At 48.1% G+C, this 19,692-nt stretch overlaps 3 protein-coding genes across 3 annotated transcripts; all 3 read right to left on the bottom strand.

Moving 5' to 3' along the window:
- Positions 1-2,558: 2,558 nt before the first annotated feature.
- Positions 2,559-4,474, bottom strand: LOC115332274. Its single transcript, XM_029994693.4, has one exon. It carries the CDS (start codon positions 4,472-4,474, stop codon positions 2,897-2,899), a length of 1,578 nt encoding a protein of 525 aa, XP_029850553.3. The 3' UTR covers positions 2,559-2,896.
- A 1,265-nt stretch (positions 4,475-5,739) lies between these two features.
- Positions 5,740-10,399, bottom strand: LOC120846448 (ice-structuring glycoprotein-like). The gene is made up of 19 exons (XM_042294165.1): positions 10,356-10,399; positions 10,093-10,161; positions 9,829-9,897; positions 9,564-9,632; positions 9,301-9,369; positions 9,036-9,104; positions 8,771-8,839; positions 8,508-8,576; positions 8,243-8,311; positions 7,978-8,046; positions 7,715-7,783; positions 7,450-7,518; positions 7,187-7,255; positions 6,928-7,051; positions 6,669-6,737; positions 6,404-6,472; positions 6,144-6,212; positions 5,879-5,947; positions 5,740-5,751 (listed from the first exon to the last, which is right to left on the bottom strand). The coding sequence occupies exons 1-19, from the start codon at positions 10,397-10,399 to the stop codon at positions 5,740-5,742; spliced, it is 1,284 nt and encodes a 427-aa protein (XP_042150099.1).
- Positions 10,400-18,738: 8,339 nt separating this feature from the next.
- LOC121838099 lies at positions 18,739-19,653 on the bottom strand (the record flags this gene model as incomplete). The annotated part of the gene is made up of 1 exon (XM_042294166.1): positions 18,739-19,653. A coding segment is annotated over one exon (915 nt), but the record flags the coding sequence as incomplete, so codon positions are not given.
- Between the last annotated feature and the right edge of the window lie 39 nt (positions 19,654-19,692).

Raw genomic sequence — 19,692 nt, forward strand, 5'->3', positions numbered from 1 at the left:
CACGCTGACCCCCATAAGTTTCATACACTGCAGCGTAAAATCGGTGTTACATATGAATGCAAAGCGATTTTCCGACGGTAGAAACCTTCTTCTTGTCAATGCGTAGGAATGACATGGCGGAAGCATAAAAATAATTACTGGAAACAATTTTTGTTTGTATGCTGCCTACGAGAACCAAGCAGCCATAGCAGGTGACAGAGTCAAAACGACCTCTTGAGTGTCATGTTTGCCGAAGAAGTGGGAATGAGAGCTGACGGGGAAAAGAAGAGGAAGAAGAAGAGAATAAAATAAAGATGGATGTCACGCACAGTGACTAGCTACAGTACATGCCTGTCTGTTTTCTCTACAATACGACAAATTGGCGCAGTCGACAATGAAGCTGGAAATGCCACTGCCTTTTCTACCGGCTCCAGATAAACCGACAATTCCATGGGTGGAATGGTACCCACTCTTCGAGACCTTCATGGTGGCAAGCAGAGCGACTACTTATCCAGACGACAGAAAAAAGGCAATATTACTCAACTGCCTTGGAGTGGAGGGTCAGCGAGTATACCGTTCTCTACCTGCTACCACACAAGACCCTCAACCATCGACTTCTGCGGAGAGTGCTTCCACTACCCAGGTATTCGACGACACAGTATGTGCGCTGAGCAAATCCTTCACGCCAGCCGTCAACAAGACCGTCGAACGCTATCGTTACCGTCAAAGGGCACAAGTACCGGGAGAAACGGTCGAAGAGTATGTCGCGACATTACGGAGCCTGGCCAAGACATGCAAGTTTGGTGGGCTTGCGGAAGATTTAATATGTGACCAGCTAGTAAAGAAAAGCAGCAGCAAGGAAGTTCGAGAGAGGCTTTTGCTCGAGCCAGAATTAACACTGGACACAGCACTCGTCATTGCTAGACAAGTGGAACAAGCTCTGCGCGAGTCTAAGCTACTCAACGAAGACAAGAAAGTCGCAAGCACTTCTGAGGTTGCAGCTCTTACAAGAACTACTGCAAATTCTCCAAAACAAGGTCAGAAGTGCTACAGATGCAGATATTCGGCTCACCTAGCTGACAATACTTCATGTCCAGCGAGAACTAAGACATGCAAGAAATGTAGTACACGCAGTCATTTTGCATCAGTATGCAGGAAATCAACTACAGCGAAGACCGCGTCTTAATTCCATCAAGGCCATAGGGCTAATGAACATCAAGGCGACCAGAATGGGGTTGCAGACGCTTGTTCAAGGCTTCCAGGCACAACCATCATGAGGAGTCAAGTGATCACGAAGACGCTGAAATTATTTGTGCAGTTCGAGCACACCTCAGAAGCATTTCCCTGGATGAGCTCCAGAAAGAGACTAGGGAAGATCCAACACTGACCAAGGTAGTAGAGAGCATAAATTCAGCAAAGACCCACGTTTTGCATGCGGAAGCTACGTTGATCCCTTACCACAAGATTCAAGAAGAACTTTGTGTCATACATAGGTACTTCTTCGTAACCTGAAGATTGTACCACAGACTTTGCGACCTTGGATCATGGACATAGCACATGAATCCCATCCTGGGATTGTCAGAACAAAACATAGTCTGCAAGAGCACTACTGGTGGCTTCAAATGGATGTAGAGGTCAATGATTACATCACCGGCTGCAGTGTCTGACAGCAACATGACAAAACAGCAAAAACAGCACCGGTTCCCATGCGATCAGTTCACTACCCCGAGGGTGCGTGGAAGCAGATCGGAATCGATTTCGTCAAACCGTTCACGAGTTTTTCTGGGAACTGCAGATACGCCATCACCGCCATAGATTACTACAGCAAGTGGCCAGAGGTTGGGTTCTGCTCACACCCAAAAACTGATGCAGTAATAAGCTTCCTGTAAGGAATCTTCAGCAGGGAAGGTTACCCGGAAGTTCTGGTATTGGACCAGGGTTTACAATTCATGTCTTTAGAATTTAAGACATTCCTTCCAGACAGAGGCATCACTCACGCAACACAACATCGTCCATCTATCCACAGGCAAATGGACAGGTGGAGCGTTTTAACAGAGTGCTCAAAGATTACATCCAAAGCATTTTGTTGGAGAAGGGCGACATATAGGTTGACCTGGTGCACTTCCTGGGGATCTACCACTCCACACCTCAAGCAACAACTAATCTGTCCCCGTCAGTGCTGTTACACGGACGACCAATGCGCACGAGACTCGACATCATGGGACTACCCCATCCAGGCATTACACAAAATGCTAGGGAGGCGATAAAGGACCTTCGTTGCAGGGTGGAAAGATACCAAAGCAACTTCAAAAAATATGCTGACAAGCACAGGGCGGTCAAGACTGAATTTCAGGGGAGGAGACTGCATGCGCGTCCGACTGCCAGGACATACAACAAAGGGCACTCCATCGTTTAGTGCCCCAGTCAGAATAGAAAAAGCACTCAGACCCGGAATGTTTCTAATAGAAGACGGACACTGTTGGAACTCCTCAAAGTTAACTAGAACGGTTGCTCCAACAGATCTCGGCACAGCAGTAGAGGTACCAACTACCGAATCCTTCATCAGGTCCAGACCCAAGAGGAATGCACGGCCTCCTGATTGTTACTCTCCATAACAGTCTTTTTACTAGTGGGGGAGTATGTCATGTTGGCCGAAGAAGTGGGAACGGGAGCTGACGGGGAAAGGAAAAGGAAGAAGAGAATAGAATAAAGATGGGCGTCACGCACAGTGACTAGCTACAGTACATGCCTGTCTGTTTTCTCTACAATACGGCATTGAGCTTCTCGGCGTTGCCGCTATGTGGCGTCGATTTCGCTGGAGTTGCCAATACAGCTGGGTCTGGTCAAGAAGATAAACTGGCCAGCAGCTCTAGCATGTGAGTTAGAGCAACACTTCCCATGCATGTTAAGCCTGGGCTTAATCACGTTCAACCTTGTTCGGAAGTGGTATAACAAGGAACGTGTTCTCGGTACGTTCCGTAATTACGCATTTAGCAGCGAGCTGCTTCGAGCTGCAAGCAATTAGGGCGCCCGATCGCATGCCTTCTCGTACAGACAGAAACTGTACCCCCAGCTGTCCGTCCTTGAAACCAACTACTGGTGTCAGTTTCATTTTCTCCATGAGAACAAGGTGTTCAACATGAGACCTAGTGCTTGATGGCTTAAATACAGCGAGTGCCTGTACAATGCCAAATGAACCATCACTCAGTTGAGCAACGCAGTTGGCTCTTTTTGGCATTGGGTAGGTCTCGGAGTGCCACAGGATGCCATTGCACTGAAACCTGTGATAATAGACAATGCTTAATGGTAGCGCATTCAGGGCCCTCTCGAGTGCCACCTCGAACCGGATGTCTTGAGCACCTGAGCTCTGCCTAGTGTAAACAACTACATCGCCCGGAATCTGGGTGCCTGTGCGCCCGATGGTCTTCCGTCCCATCATTTCTTCAAAAAACTCTGCTGCCTGCGGGAGGTTCATGCTGCTTACCCACGGGGCCAGCTCCTGCCATCGGATGAACGTCCTTGCGATTTGCTGGCCCACGCACTGTGTGCCTGCAAAGTAGCTCAAAAGCACTGCATTCCTTCCTTCAAATGGAAAGCAAGAAGTAGCCCACAGGGGTCCCCATGCTATCACAGCATCTGACAGATGGAGAAGTTGATGCACATTGTACGACATATGCTGAATGCCGTACAATCTCTCCATCTGCAGCACAAACTTTGAAAGCAGTGCTCGAGCTTCACAGATGTCCGTGAATGACACTTGCTGTTTTAGCAGCAAGTATGTGCCATAGGCCAACAGTGCGAAGTGCTGGAAGTACTGCGGCGGCAGCACCGGCTTCAGAACCACATAACCATAAAACAAAAGGAGTGCCCTAAATTCTGAAGCCTTCCAGAAGGCACGTTCCTCAAACCTCCTGGGTGTGCGCGTGATTTCTGTGGGTGGTAGGATGCCGAGGAGAATACCGTTCATGACCCCTAGCTTGGTCCCTACATACCAAGGCTGGTCGTGATTCTCTGTGTCCAGCCACAGCTTTAGGAGCTGCCGCATCACACCCAGACAAACACAGTGCTGATAGTCAGGGATGAACCCATCAATAGGGTTGAACCGAGGAAGTTTCATGATTAGTGAGGGACCCTTGACACCGTTGACTGGTGCTCCAGGAGTTCCCTCCTCTGCCTCAAGTGAGTGGGCTTCTTCCGAACGCTGCTCAGGTGCAGGGTCCAGGTACGGGTAATGAGAGCCTCCTGGGTGGTAGCACCACCCACATCCGAAGTACCCATTGAACTGCTTGCAGTTCTTCACTGCCGATCTTGCAACGGCGTCTACAGAGCAGACGACAGCGAATACACGTGTGTTGACTGTTTTTCCGTCTCTAATGCAGGGAAACCCTAATGCTAGCTCCTGAAGCTCTCTTCTAAATGGCTCTAGCAGAGCACTCATATTTGGTTTGGTGTGTCCAAACCAAATGGCTGGCATCAGCATGTTTGCTTTCCGCATGCTTGGATCAAGTTGGATAATTTGGCATTGTATCGGCCAGATGTCATATGTGGACTTCTCGAACACCCTTATGCCGTCTGTGTTCCAGAGAAGCGATAAGTCGTTCTCTGAGAAGTCCTCACACAGCCTCACATGCTCTAGACCATGAGCTATGTCTGACAGCAAAGGCCCAACGCTTGTTGCTGGGACCCACTTGAGATTTGGCTGACTGAGAATTCGCTGGAGCTGTTCTTTCAGTGGTATTACCAAAAAGAACGGACAAGAATCTACATCAATTTCTGCCCCACAATTCTCACAGTGGGAGATATCAAGTGAAGCTCCTAAATAATCTTTACAGACTAAACAGTAATAATGTTTGTCCGCTTCAGCTGTATGGGCACCCAAAGCCTTCATCAAGAGGTACTTTGATTGTGGTACCCTTCCAGGCGCAATGATGTTCAACATCCTCAGAAGGTCCGCTGTTGATTTATCGCCATCTTTGTGACGTAGAGTATATGACATCACAAGGGCAGCTAATTCAGATGTGTCATCAGACTCGTCTTGGCTAGCTGCAGATCCCTGTAAACAAGAAAACAAATCCTTTAATCGCGCAGCACAGCATTGTCATCACAGTGCACTGAGCGTATTTACTTGAGTAATAGCCACACTTTTTACAAACAAAGCCTTCACATCTTTACCCTAGAGACAAGCTAGGATAACCAATCACTGTGATAAACAGAAGGAGCCTAGCGAATGTCACGGGAGAGATTGTCTCCATCTGATGATATTTGTGCTGAGACAGCATGCATGATTTTTTACAAATCCAACATTCAGATGCAAATCACATTTTTGCGAAAAATTGCTTTCTCGACTTTGTTATTCGCTGTTTGTTCTGCAAAGCGTGATGATTGGCTGAATGGGGCCCTGCAAGAAAGATGCACGAGCTTCTTTCATAAGCAGTGTTTATTTTACACAACTAAATATGATAATGATATTCTTTATTGCTAGAACCACCAGGAGCAACTGAAGTGTGCGACCACCACCAATAATGCGGTTCCTTAAAGCATGTTTATTTGCATGGACACAATCGCAGACACAGTGCAGTTTCTCACGTCTGCTGTGGACGCTCGCAACTGGGTTTGCAAATGGATGTAAGGCTCACCTGTGCGTCTCCGCTGGAGGTGCCGCCGTCGCTCGGTGACACGCGCAGTGCGCTTGGCTGCTGCAAGCCCTGCAAGGAATTCGGAAGTTTTGTAGAATAACCAAACAATACAAGGGTGACAAGACTAAAACCACCCCTATTAATGTTTGGGGTTCCTTAAAGAATATTGATTCGTATGAACACATTCGCAGACACAGTGCACTTTTTCACGTTGTCTGCTATGGTCGCTCGCAACTGGGTTTGCAAATGGATGTAAGGCTCACCTGTGCGTCCCCGCTGGAGGTGCCGCCGTCGCTGGGTGACACGCGCAGTGCGCTTAGCTGCTGCAAGCCCTGCAAGGAATTCGGAAGTTTTGTAGAATAACCAAACAATACAAGAGTGACAAGACTGTAAAACCACCCCTAATAATATTTGGGGTTCTTTAGAGAATATTGATTCGTATGAACACATTCGCAGACACAGTGCAGTTTCTCACATTGTCTGCTACGGTCGCTCGCAACTGGGTTTGCAAATGGATGTAAGGCTCACCTGTGCGTCTCCACAGGAGGTGCCGCCGTCGCTGGGTGACACACGCAGTGCGCTTGGCTGCTGCAAGCCCTGCAAGGAATTCGGAAGTTTTGTAGAATAACCAAACAAGACAAGAGTGACAAGACTGTAATACCACCCCTATTAATGTTTGGGGTTCCTTAGAGAATATTTATTCGTATGAATTCACATTCACAGACACTTCTCACGTTGTCTGCTACGGTCACTCGAAACTGGGTTTTGCAAATGGATGTAAGGCTCACCTGTGCGTCTCCGCTGGAGGTGCCGCCGTCGCTCGGTGACACGCGCAGTGCGCTTGGCTGCTGCAAGCCCTGCAAGGAATTCGGAAGTTTTGTAAAATAACCAAACAATACAAGAGTGACAAGACTGTAATACCACCCCTATTAATGTTTGGGGTTCCTTAGAGAATATTGATTCGTATGAACACATTCGCAGACACAGTGCAGTTTCTCACATTGTCTGCTACGGTCGCTCGCAACTGGGTTTGCATGTGGATGTAAGGCTCACCTGTGCGTCCCCGCTGGAGGTGCCACCGTCGCTGGGTGACACGCGCAGTGCGCTTGGCTGCTGCAAGCCCTGCAAGGAATTCGGAAGTTTTGTAGAATAACCAAACAATACAAGAGTGACAAGACTGTAAAACCACCCCTATTAATGTTTGGGGTTCCTTAGAGAATATTTATTTGTATGAACTCCCATTCACAGACACTTCTCACATTGTCTGCTACGGTCACTCGCAACTGGGTTTGCAAATGGATGTGAGGCTCACCTGTGCGTCTCCACAGGAGGTGCCGCCGTCGCTGGGTGACACACGCAGTGCACTTGGCTGCTGCAAGCCCTGCAAGGAATTCGGAGGTTTTGTAGAATAACCAAACAATACAAGAGTGACAAGTCTGTAATACCACCCCTATTATTGTTTGGGGTTCCTTAGAGAATATTTATTCGTATGAATTCACATTCACAGACACTTCTCACAATGTCTGCTACGGTCACTCGCAACTGGGTTTGCAAATGGATGTAAGGCTCACCTGTGCGTCTCCGCTGGAGGTGCCGCCGTCGCTTGGTGACACGCGCAGTGCGCTTGGCTGCTGCAAGCCCTGCAAGGAATTGGAAAGTTTGTTAGAATCCCCAAACAATACAAGAACGACGAAACTGTGAAACCACCCCTGTTAATCTTTGAGGCTCCTTAGAGCATGTTCATTCGTTTGAACACATTCACACACAGTGCAGTTTTTCACGTTGTCTGCTATGGTCGCACGCAACTGGGTTTCCAAATGGATGTAACGCTCACCTGTGCGTTTCCGCTGGAGGTGCCGCCGTCGCTTGGTGACACACGCTGTGCACTTGGCTGCTGCAAGCCCTGCAAGGAATTCGGAAGTTTTGTAGAATAACCAAACAATACAAGCGTGACAAGACTGTAAAACCACCCCTAATAATATTTGGGGTTCTTTAGAGAATATTTATTCGTATGAAACCATTTGCAGACACAATGCAGTTTCTCACGTTGTCTGCTATGGTCACTCGCAACTGGGTTTCCAAATGGATGTAAGGCTCACCTGTGCATCTCCGCTGGAGGTGCCGCCGTCGCTTGGTGACACACGCAGTGCACTTGGCTGCTGCAAGCCCTGGAAGAAATTGGAAAGTTTGTTAGAATCCCCAAACAATACAAGAACGACGAAACTGTGAAACCACCCCTGTTAATCTTTGAGGCTCCTTAGAGCATGTTCATTCGTTTGAACACATTCACACACAGTGCAGTTTTTCACGTTGTCTGCTATGGTCGCTCGCAACTGGATTTCCAAATGGATGTAACGCTCACCTGTGCGTCTCTGCTGGAGGTGCCGCCGTCGCTCGGTGGCACATGCAGTGTGCTTGGCTGCTGCAAGCCCTGCAAGGAATTTGGAAGTTTTGTAGAATAACCAAACAATACAAGAGTGACAAGACTGTAAAACCACCCCTAGTAATATTTGGGGTTCTTTAGAGAATATTTATTCGTATGAAAACATTTGCAGACACAGTGCAGTTTCTCACGTTGTCTGCTATGGTCGCTTGCAACTGGATTTCCAGATGGATGTAACGCTCACCTGTGCGTCTCCGCTGGAGGTGCCGCCGTCGCTTGGTGACACACGCAGTGCACTTGGCTGCTGCAAGCCCTGCAAGGAATTGGGAAGTTTTGTAGAATAACCAAACAATACAAGAGTGACAAGACTGTAAAACCACCCCTAATAATATTTGGGGTTCTTTAGAGAATATTTATTCGTATGAAAACATTTGCAGACACAGTGCAGTTTCTCACGTTGTCTGCTATGGTCACTCGCAACTGGGTTTCCAAATGGATGTAAGGCTCACCTGTGCATCTCCGCTGGAGGTGCCGCCGTCGCTTGGTGACACACGCAGTGCACTTGGCTGCTGCAAGCCCTGGAAGAAATTGGAAAGTTTGTTAGAATCCCCAAACAATACAAGAACGACGAAACTGTGAAACCACCCCTGTTAATCTTTGAGGCTCCTTAGAGCATGTTCATTCGTTTGAACACATTCACACACAGTGCAGTTTTTCACGTTGTCTGCTATGGTCGCTCGCAACTGGATTTCCAAATGGATGTAACGCTCACCTGTGCGTCTCTGCTGGAGGTGCCGCCGTCGCTCGGTGGCACATGCAGTGTGCTTGGCTGCTGCAAGCCCTGCAAGGAATTTGGAAGTTTTGTAGAATAACCAAACAATACAAGAGTGACAAGACTGTAAAACCACCCCTAGTAATATTTGGGGTTCTTTAGAGAATATTTATTCGTATGAAAACATTTGCAGACACAGTGCAGTTTCTCACGTTGTCTGCTATGGTCGCTTGCAACTGGATTTCCAGATGGATGTAACGCTCACCTGTGCGTCTCCGCTGGAGGTGCCGCCGTCGCTTGGTGACACACGCAGTGCACTTGGCTGCTGCAAGCCCTGCAAGGAATTGGGAAGTTTTGTAGAATAACCAAACAATACAAGAGTGACAAGACTGTAAAACCACCCCTAATAATATTTGGGGTTCTTTAGAGAATATTTATTCGTATGAAAACATTTGCAGACACAGTGCAGTTTCTCACGTTGTCTGCTATGGTCACTCGCAACTGGGTTTCCAAATGGATGTAAGGCTCACCTGTGCATCTCCGCTGGAGGTGCCGCCGTCGCTTGGTGACACACGCAGTGCACTTGGCTGCTGCAAGCCCTGGAAGAAATTGGAAAGTTTGTTAGAATCCCCAAACAATACAAGAACGACGAAACTGTGAAACCACCCCTGTTAATCTTTGAGGCTCCTTAGAGCATGTTCATTCGTTTGAACACATTCACACACAGTGCAGTTTTTCACGTTGTCTGCTATGGTCGCTCGCAACTGGATTTCCAAATGTATGTAACGCTCACCTGTGCGTCTCTGCTGGAGGTGCCGCCGTCGCTCGGTGGCACATGCAGTGTGCTTGGCTGCTGCAAGCCCTGCAAGGAATTTGGAAGTTTTGTAGAATAACCAAACAATACAAGAGTGACAAGACTGTAAAACCACCCCTAGTAATATTTGGGGTTCTTTAGAGAATATTTATTCGTATGAAAACATTTGCAGACACAGTGCAGTTTCTCACGTTGTCTGCTATGGTCGCTTGCAACTGGATTTCCAAATGGATGTAACGCTCACCTGTGCGTCTCCGCTGGAGGTGCCGCCGTCGCTTGGTGACACACGCAGTGCACTTGGCTGCTGCAAGCCCTGCAAGGAATTGGGAAGTTTTGTAGAATAACCAAACAATACAAGAGTGACAAGACTGTAAAACCACCCCTAATAATATTTGGGGTTCTTTAGAGAATATTTATTCGTATGAAAACATTTGCGGACACAGTGCAGTTTTTACGTTGTCTGCTATGGTCGCTCGCAACTGGGTTTCCAAATGGATGTAAGGCTCACCTGTGCATCTCCGCTGGAGGTGCCGCCATCGCTTGGTGACACATGCAGTGCACTTGGCTGCTGCAAGTCCTGGAAGAAATTGGAAAGTTTGTTAGAATCTCCAAACAATACAAGAACGACGAAACTGTGAAACCACCCCTGTTAATCTTTGAGGCTCCTTAGAGCATGTTCATTCGTTTGAACACATTCACACACAGTGCAGGTTTTCACGTTGTCTGCTATGGTCGCTCGCAACTGGGTTTCCAAATGGATGTAACGCTCACCTGTGCGTCTCCGCTGGAGGTGCCGCCGTCACTCGATGGCACATGCAGTGTGCTTGGCTGCTGCAAGCCCAGCAAGGAATTGGGAAGTTTGTTAGAATCCCTAAACAATACGCCTCGCAAGTGGGCTCATTTTCGTCTTTTGCGCATGAGAAAGCAAGTAGCGGTGACGTCAGAACGCCGAGCCCTGATTGGCTGATCGCGACCCCCTATCTCAGTGTCGTCTGCTCTCAACATCGTCTGCGACTGTCTTACCTTTCCTGCGACTTTCAGAAGTGTAGGTCTTTATGAGCGCGAGCTCGACTTCGCCTTTCAGAGAGGACAGACGAAATAACTCGAGCGGTACATTGTTTTTGTCTAACAACTAGCAGACGCACATCAAGGAGGGAAGTCAAAGGACTCACTGGCGAGGTGTTCCGAGGCGCCGAGGTTTGTTTGCGAAGAACCGAGTGTTCTTTGCTCGGTGCGTGTCCGTGAGCATGTCCGCAAGTTCCCTCCCAAATACTTTTTCCCTTCTTTCGTGTGCGGCGAGACCCTTTATTCTTTAACGGCGTCGGCGGGTTGGCGCAGTTAACGTCGTCTGCTTTACGTCTGCTAGTCAAAGCGATGGCTTCTTTACCTTTCCTGCGTCTGTCGGAGATTCATCGCTTTTTCACCGGCGAGAGTCACCGTTGCCTCCGGAAACAAGGAGATAACAAGAGGAAGAAATAGACCTTTTAATGTAACATTGAGGTCAGCGATCAAAGTATAATACGGGAAGGGTTCACAAGGGTCACGCGGGCATATTCCATTCAGCACGCCAGCCGGTCGTGGGCAGACAATCGCGGAGTGCCTCCTAGGCCTAACTGCCCAGCTCGCTTGGTCGCGTTCGGTGGAATCGTGGCCGTTGGAGCTTTTCACAAGTGTTTGTGGATCCAGCGTTCTTGTTCGTCGTTGTCTGTGTGAAGTACTTTTTACTTTTTTTCTTGCTGCTTGAAGTCTGGACGCATGAGAAGCGCACGTAGAAAAATAAACGTCCGTGGGTCGTCGCGACCACGGTGCTGTCGGCCATGCTAATTTGATCATAAGAAGCGCTTAAGACAGCTTCGGAGCTGTCGTAGGACTTCGTCGTAACCTGCGCAAAACTTACGAAAATTTTGTTTCGTAAATATGAATTTGTTCTTAAGTTTTGTCTTACGCACATTTTTGGCGTAAGATCGTTTCGTGAACCTGGCCTCTGCACTTCCGAAAGTCGCAGGAAAGGTGAGACTGGCGCAGACGACGTTGTGAGCAGACGACGTTGCAAAGGAGCAGACAATGCTCAGATAGGGGGGTCACGATCAGCCAGTCAGGGCTCGGCGTTCTGACGTCACCGCTACCCCTGCGCAAGAAGCAGACGAACTTGCCCTTCGCATACAAGAGCGACGAAACTGTAAAAGCACCCCTGTTAATGTTTGGGGTTCCTTAGAGAATTCTTATTCATATGAACACATTCGCAGACACAGTGCAATTTCTCACGTTGTCTGTCGTGGTCACTCAGCAATGTCAACCTGCAGTTTGGGGTAATGCATGCACCCCCCTCACTCCTTGCATCAGACATGTTTTTTGAAGCACCACTATTTGTGGACGCTGCGGCAGCATTCTGAACTGCTATCGCGAGACGCTTTCGCACCACGGAAAAAGGTTTGTGCTTCGAACAGCAAGTCTAGCCAAACAGGGTGTGGGGGATAACCCTCTCCGCAGGAGTTCTGCAACGAAGTTGATCAAGTAATGTTGACAGTAGGTTGATTTGTGACACCGCCTATGGCCGAGGCTACCGGGCGCCCTGTGGCACTTCCAGCTAGCCTCATAGGTGTTTTCACGCCTCACTGGAGAGGCCGTAAGAGAGAGAGAGAGCGCACATTAAGTCCGGCCATAGTCATGCTGACTTGACAATCAGTCAACCTGCAGTTTGGTAATGGATGCGAGGCTCCCCTGTGAATCTGGAGTGTGTCCAATGGACATTCCTTCATTGCCGTCCGACGCAGGTATTGCACTTGGCTTTTTGCAGACATTCGGCAACAGGTTAGTCATCTGCTGATGCATTACTGGTTTACACAAGCTGATTATGCCATAATGACAATATTTGCATGCACACCAGTTATTCTGACCAATACACAACTAAATCAATTCATATACATGCCAGAAAGCAAACAGCACATTCGTCGTTATATGTGATATGAAAGAAAATTATACTATATTTTGATTCTTAATGCACACACACCCGCACACATGTTTTCGAAGTTTGTTGCACGATTACAGAATACATAATATATAATTTATTTTGGCTCAGGAGAGCCGAGGTGCCGCAGAAAGGCAGGTGGCCCATATCATAATAAACATAGAGTTATTACAATAAACGCTAAAGGCTCAGCTGGCGCTAGTGTCTACAGGACTTCCGGTTGCAAATTGAAGCAGACAGTATGCAGTCTAAATTTACAGCCTCCCTGTGTATTCCTATGGGAAAACGCACGTTAATATTGTCTCTTCGCCGGAAAATAACATGAATAACTTTTGTCATTTTGGTTGTACCGGATAGCAGGCACGTAGCCGGGGGGGGGGGGGGGGCATAGTGCCCGGCTCCCCCCCCCCCCCCCAAAATTGTCCATTTTGCTGGGACCTCTTCCTCTCCCCCCTCCCCCTCATACAGCATTTTGTAGTATTTGATTTTGTCATAGGCAGGCCCCAAGGAGGGGGGGGGCGACCCCCCCCCCCCCCCTCCCCGAAACAACATCCTGGCTACGTGCCTGCCGGATAGTATGTACATTTCGACAAAAACCCCGAGACTGGGACAAAAAGGGACGGACACGCACAAAGTCTCAATTTGAGACTGTGTTTGTCCGTCCCTTTTTGTCCCAGTCTCGGGGTTTTTGTCGAAATGTTTAACCACCGCCAGCTCGTTTGCGCCCTTATCTTTTGTTCACTAGTATGTACCTTTATTGGCATTCTGAAAGTGTAACTGTTAGTGACAGCATTTTTCTTTACTACTGAACGATGTTAAACTTTGCTCTATTTCAGGCCCAAACCTCTGTTTCAAGGAAGGTATGTGAAAACGAGGGACGATTCTAAGCAAACTAATGGTCGAAAGGAATGTAGAGTGCGTTCAAGGTTTGCTAGCATTTCGGTGGTACTTATATATTGCTAATATGCCCGTCCTGTCATTGGATGAAAATGACTCCGTCATGCATCTTTACGATCGTTTAAAAAAACATTTGAACGCAAAAAAAAAAAAAGCATGTGAGCTACAAAAGGTGTGTCTTTATTATTTCCTAGGTCGGGCAGTTTTTATCGGGCACTTGCTCTCTGGCTCCCCCTATTTGCAAAGAATTGGAGCAGGCGGGTGATGATATTTGAACCCAGAACGAGCATCTTCGCACATATTCACGAGCAGAAAGACAAAGCAGCACTTATTTATTTCATTTTGCGTTATTTGCGTTAACAGTCTCCGACAGTGCACATAAATACATGTACGAAGCGGTTTTAACACCGTTTTTCACGCCACGAATTTCAAATAAAAATGCTGTAACTGACCAATTATTTCATCTGCGTGACTGAGAAATGTTCCAATGAGTCTAGTACGTAGAAATTGTTCGTGATATTTGCTCTTATAATCGAGTGCAGAGAGAAAAAGCACTCGCTTTTTTTCATAAAAACGCATTACCAAAAGTCAAGTTCTGGCTGCTTGCTGTCTGCTTCAAAATGCAACAGCACACTAGCGCCACCTGAGCCTCTAGCGTTTATTGTAATAACTCTATGATAATAAAGTCCCTCGAACGAAAAAAATATCCAGGGACGTTGTATCTAGAGCACTATATAGCTCCTTCGGAGCAGACGGAGCAGAGTTACACTGTAGCAGAGTACCGCAGAGCTCTGGAGTAGCGCAATCTAGAACGCCGTCTCTCGGCGACTAGCGGCGAACGCCCGGGGGTTCCAACTCTGGCCACAAATGCATGGGGAACGGGAGTAAATCGCTGCTTCCTGATAATTTTGGCGATCTATGGAACGACAATAGTTTTTGACATAATAAGGGAATATTTTACAATAATTTGAGCTAAGTTGTGCGCCACGAATTAACTTTTTTTTTTTTTTTTTTTTTAATTGCCTGAGCAGCATCATGCAGCAGACGACGCGGCGACGTCCCACCATTCACGTGACCCGCTCCGGCCAATCCATAAAGTCCATCTCCGCTGCGTAAAACAATCGTCTGCTTCACACGCCATTGCTTTGAAAATTGCCTTCGCAAAATTTTCACACGCATCCAATATTATTAAAACTTTTAATAAAGTGTTTATTGTTTTACCAACATCACGACAGACTAGTTTTGAAAAGTGTGAACTCAGCGTTTATTTTTTAATCAGCCGTGTTGAGTCGATCTCCATGTATTCTCCCATAGGGCGGGCGCCTCTTGGAACCCTGAGTACCACGTGACTCGCGCCGCGCTGCTCTGTCGGCCATGTTGTCGGCGAAACACGCGGATCAGAGGGTTGCGCTACTCTGCTCTGTAGGAGCTATATAGTGCTCTAGTTGTATCTAGAGCACTATATAGCTCCTACGGAGCAGAGTAGCGCAATCCTTTGAACCCTTTGAACCCCGTGTTTTGCCGACAACATGGCCGACAGAGCGGCTCGGCGCGAGTCACGTGGTACTCAGGGTTCCAGGAGGCGGCCCGCCCTACGGGAGAATACATGGAGATCGATACAACACGGCTGATTAAAAAATGAACGGCGAGTTCACACTTTTCAAAACTAGTCTGCCGTGAAGTTAGTAAAGCACTAAACACTTTATCAAAGTTTTAATAATATCGGATGCGTGTGCAAATTTTGAGAAGGCAATTTCCAAGGCAATGGCGTTTGAAGCAGACGATTTTTGCTGGCAGCGGAGATGGGCTTTTCGGGTTGGCCGGAGCGGGTCACGTGAATGGTGTGACGTCGCCGTGTCGTCTGCTGCAAGATGCCGCTCAAGCAATTTTTTAAAAAAGGTCAGGTCTTTGCGGGGCACAAAACGTAGCGCAAATTATTCTAAAATGTTCCATTATTATGTCAAAAACAATTGCCACTTCGTACATCCCCACAATACTAAAAAAAACAGCGATTGTATCACGTTTTCCATGCATTTCTGACCGCAGTTGGAACCTCCGGGCGTTCGCCGCTAGTCGCCGAGAGACGGCGTTCTAGATTGCGCTACTCTGCTCCGAAGGAGCTATATAGTGCTCTAGTTGTATCATAAAAGCTGCGGCGCCCATCAAGCTCGTTGGCGGCGCCGCGTCTAATAATAATAATAATAAAAAAATACGATATATATATAGTATATATATATATATATATATATATATATATATATATATATATATTTTTTTTTTTTTTTTTTTTTTTTTTTTTTTATAGGAGAGTTGTGAACTTGTAATTACCTGAGCAGCGCAGTTGGGGTGGTTATTTCTTGTGCGAGAAGCTTCAGATCTTCTCCTTCTGGCCGTTCTCGGTTGTAGCGGCACATCTTCTTCGAGGTAGCGCTTGTATTTGGAAGGCATCGGCGTCTGCCGCTAAAAGCGCGCGTCCGTTGCGAAATGCGTTCGTTGTTCGTTGAACGCGTGATTCACTTGCATTGCGAATTGTGATCGCAGAGGACAAGTGCGCATTTGATGCACGGAAAAGAGCAACGCGTTATGATTGGCAGTCCGTTTTGCGTTTAGTCACAGGGCACGATCTAACGACGCGTTTTCAAAGACGAAGAAGCACCGATGCTCTGTGGAGCTTGCTACTAAGACGGGTGACGGGACAACACATCTGTCAACTTTCAACAAACAAATGATTTATTGCCGGACGCTTCGCCTTCGGAACTCCACTATAGGAGAGGGAAATTTAAAAGGAGGGAGAAGGCGAAGGGGGGGGGGGGGGGGCAGGACAAGGCTCCGGGGGAAAAACTGGGGGAAAGGAAACCGCTCCCGTTCCCACGCGCTTATACTCGGCAGCCGTAGAAACTGCATCAGGGGCGTCCTTGGGCCAAGTTGGCGACAAACAGCCAGAACATAACACCGCCGCGCACGAAAGCAGGCTTGGTCGGGTATTGACCTAATCCGGTAATGCACGCGGGCGCCGCGCCTCCAGGTGCAACCGTGAAAGACGGAGACACTCCAAGGGTTGTTGTTTTCATGTCGTCTGCCTTTAGTGAGTTCTGCCTCAAGCTAGCTGATTGTTCCACGGGAAGCTCTACCGGAATGACCTCGTAGCTGGGCGCCTGTTCCCATTGTCGCCTCGTCGTCAGCGCATAGCCTTTGCAAAGCCGGACTACCCCGGGCACAAACCCAGGCGCGGATAATCCGCTTCCAGCTGCAATTGTACGAGCGACGATACTTGTTCACGTAACCTGTCGCGTCCTTCTGACCTTCCACGCCACAGAGACCTCCTGTTTGTTGAAAACGATTTGCTTGTCAGGCGTGTCAGGCGCCGGCGAGGATTGCGAGTTACCCTTGGTAGATCCTTTTGTTGGACCAGGCGTCAGCGGCGAATTATACTTCGTTTCATCTTCCATTAAGCCAATATATATATATATATATATATATATATATATATATATATATATATATATATTATTTTTTTTTTCTTTTCAGTAGCGTAGCACTAGCACTGCAACGTGACACGCAGTCGTCCGGATGATCTCATCGTCGTGGCTGAGACTTGAACCCTTGACTTTCAGTGTCCGGTGCACTCACTCAGCGTACTCTCCGAACGTCGCGGGAATAAAGAGGGGCCAGTCATAACAAGCTCAACTTGCCAAAGAAAAAAAAAAAAAAAAAGAGGAGAGTTTGTTATAAACGACCGTCTAGGCCGAAGCAAACCACACATGTTTCGTCATGAACACCTTAGATGCTGACACTCGCTTATTCGACCCTGCACAGACTGTTTCTGAAATTCAACGCTGCCGTTCCATCCAGCGCGTCGGTGGAACGTCTTTTTAGCTTGGCTTGGGACGTCTTTAGGAGGAAAAGGGGAAAACTCTCCTATCAAGAACTTTGAGAGTCAATTGCTTCTGCGAGCGAATAAACTATTTTGGTGAACACGCAAGCATTAGGCTCGCAGGGTTTTTCACGGATCAAAACTGCTGTTCATTTTGCTACCACAAAAATATAAAAAAGTAACTTCGAAAGTAACTTCAAAGTAACTCGCTACTTTTTACAGTAGTTTGTAGTTTACTCAATTACTATTACAAATGCGTAATTTTTACTCTACTCCAATTACTTTTGGCGTCGATACTCAGTAACTTAACTTAATTACCTTTTTTTGAGTAATTTGTACATATCTGGTTGGCAGGACTTTGTGCGGGTGGAGGAGATGAGACTTTTTGCGATGCCTGCTTTTAGTGTCTTTGAGTATAGTGACTTGAAAACGGCAGCACCGGCTTCTGTGACCGCTGCTGGAAGCGCCAGCAAGTGCCTCCCTGGGTGGCTACGAGGCGTACATCCAGGAACTGGAGACCCTCCGACGAGGGGTCCTCCCCGGCGAAGCTCAGGCCGTTTGCGTTGTCTGTGAAGGCCTTCTGGATGGTGACGGTGGGCACGCCAGAGTCGTGGAGCACCAGATAATCGTCCACATATCTGTACACCTGGGTTTCTGGGGCGACGCTGTCCAGTTGCTCCTTGACGGCCTGATCCACGAAGGACAGGTAGACCTCGCTTAGCGCAGGTGCCAGGCAGGACCCGATGCAGACGCCCGATTTTTGTAGGTATATCTTTCCGTCATGCTCCACCATGGTCGATCGAAGGTATACTCTGAATAATTGCAAGAACGCGCTGAGGGTGATGCCGGAAGGATTTTGGAATTTGGCGATGCCCTGTGGAGTGAGGGCTTTTTCTACCGCAACCAGGAGAATGTTGAAGTCGAGGCTGTAGTACATGTCGGTGATGTCTAGGGAGAAGAATGTGGTACCTGGGCCTGATGTGTGAAGAAGCTGGAGAGCTGGGAGGAGTTCCTCAGAGCTGCCTACGCGGAAAGGCTGGTCCAGAGGGACGGCTGCGAGGTGCTTCTGCAGGTAGAGAGCCAGAGGCTTCTGCCAGCATCGATTTTCTGATATGATGCTCCTCAGCGGGATCTCCGGCTCAGGGATTTCCCTAGACCCCCCCCTCGTAAGACGACCCCACCCCCCTAGTTTTTTCTGGACACCCCCCCTTGAATCTAAAAATAAAAAAATAAAATAAAATTTTTTTTTCAGATTTACGGGTATGAGCATTTGGTTAATAGACGTCTGTAATTTAGCTAGTGGACTAAAAAAGAAACAGTTTTATATTTTATCTAGCCTCACCTCGCATCGCCTCCCCCCCCCCCCCCCCCCCCCCCCCGAGCCACTGGGGAAACCCCTGCTCCGGCTTGTGTGTCTTGGCGGTGAAAAACACTTTTAGGTACTGGTTTGCAGGGGCCGACACTCTCGTGAGAAGCGACGAAAGGTTGTTCGACCTGCAGATGTCTTTGACTTCCGATCGGAGGGTGCCGGACGGCCTTTTCTTAACGAGGACGAAGTTTTTCTTGATGACGAGTTCAACCCTCTCACCGAAGTTAGACTCGTTCATGACCACAAACACTCCTGTATTGCCTGCCTCCAAAAGCTTCAGGTCAGACCCCCTGAACTCATTCACCACTTGTGGAAAATCTGGTTTGGTTGGGTGGTTTGCTCCATGCATGCACACCAAACGGGAACCAACACCGAGGAACTCTTGTCGGGCAGGCTCCAGAATTCTTGACGCGATCTGGTGTACCGCTGCGAGCTGATCCACTCTTGACGGTGTGACAGAAGGAGCAAATTTGGGTCCCTTTGAGAGCAGTGCCTCGGCTTGCGGTAAAAGGTTCGAGCCCGAGAGATTTAGCGGTGGCTGAAGCTTGGGCCACTGGTTCGCTCGTTTTTCTGTGGAAGCAGTTGCAATTACGACCTTCCAAGATGAATCAAGAAGGTCTTGCCCGGACTTGGTTAGAAATATGTACGAAGGGTGAACTGTAAAGCGGGCACCGAAGATGCCCGTCATGAGACCGGGAAGTAATTTCTGCATGACAAGAATTTCCTGCGAGAGCTCAATGCGTGCTATCTGCATGACTCTGTAGTTGGCAGTCCAGCTGGCAGAGTTGAATCCTAATACGTGGTGGACGGCGGGATGAGGGATGGGCTTCCTGAGGTAGAGTACAAAGGATCGCAGGCGCAGGCGGAGGAGATACAGTCTCAAGATGAAGATGGCGGCACGGAGAAGGGGCCTGGCTGGAAACCCGAAGGTCCGATGCGTGGCGGTTGTGGACGTGACAAACACATAGATTTACACAAGCCCCCTGCCCCCCTTCTCCCA

The sequence above is a fragment of the Ixodes scapularis genome, unplaced genomic scaffold, assembly GCF_016920785.2.
Source record: "Ixodes scapularis isolate PalLabHiFi unplaced genomic scaffold, ASM1692078v2 PGA_scaffold5__190_contigs__length_132052651, whole genome shotgun sequence".
Classification (NCBI taxonomy): Eukaryota; Metazoa; Arthropoda; class Arachnida; order Ixodida; family Ixodidae; genus Ixodes; species Ixodes scapularis.

What these genes read in the sequence shown, in the direction of transcription:
- LOC115332274 (XM_029994693.4), bottom strand. Translation starts at nt 4,474, where the DNA reads ATGCGGAAAGCAAACATGCTGATGCCAGCCATTTGGTTTGGACACACC.
- LOC120846448 (XM_042294165.1), bottom strand. Translation starts at nt 10,399, where the DNA reads ATGTGCCATCGAGTGACGGCGGCACCTCCAGCGGAGACGCACAG. An exon ending in CCTCCAGCGGAGACGCACAG is followed by an intron (nt 8,840 to 9,035) that starts GTGAGCGTTACA and finishes AATTCCTTGCAG; the next exon opens with GGCTTGCAGCAGCCAAGCAC. An exon ending in CCTCCAGCAGAGACGCACAG is followed by an intron (nt 7,784 to 7,977) that starts GTGAGCGTTACA and finishes AATTTCTTCCAG; the next exon opens with GGCTTGCAGCAGCCAAGTGC.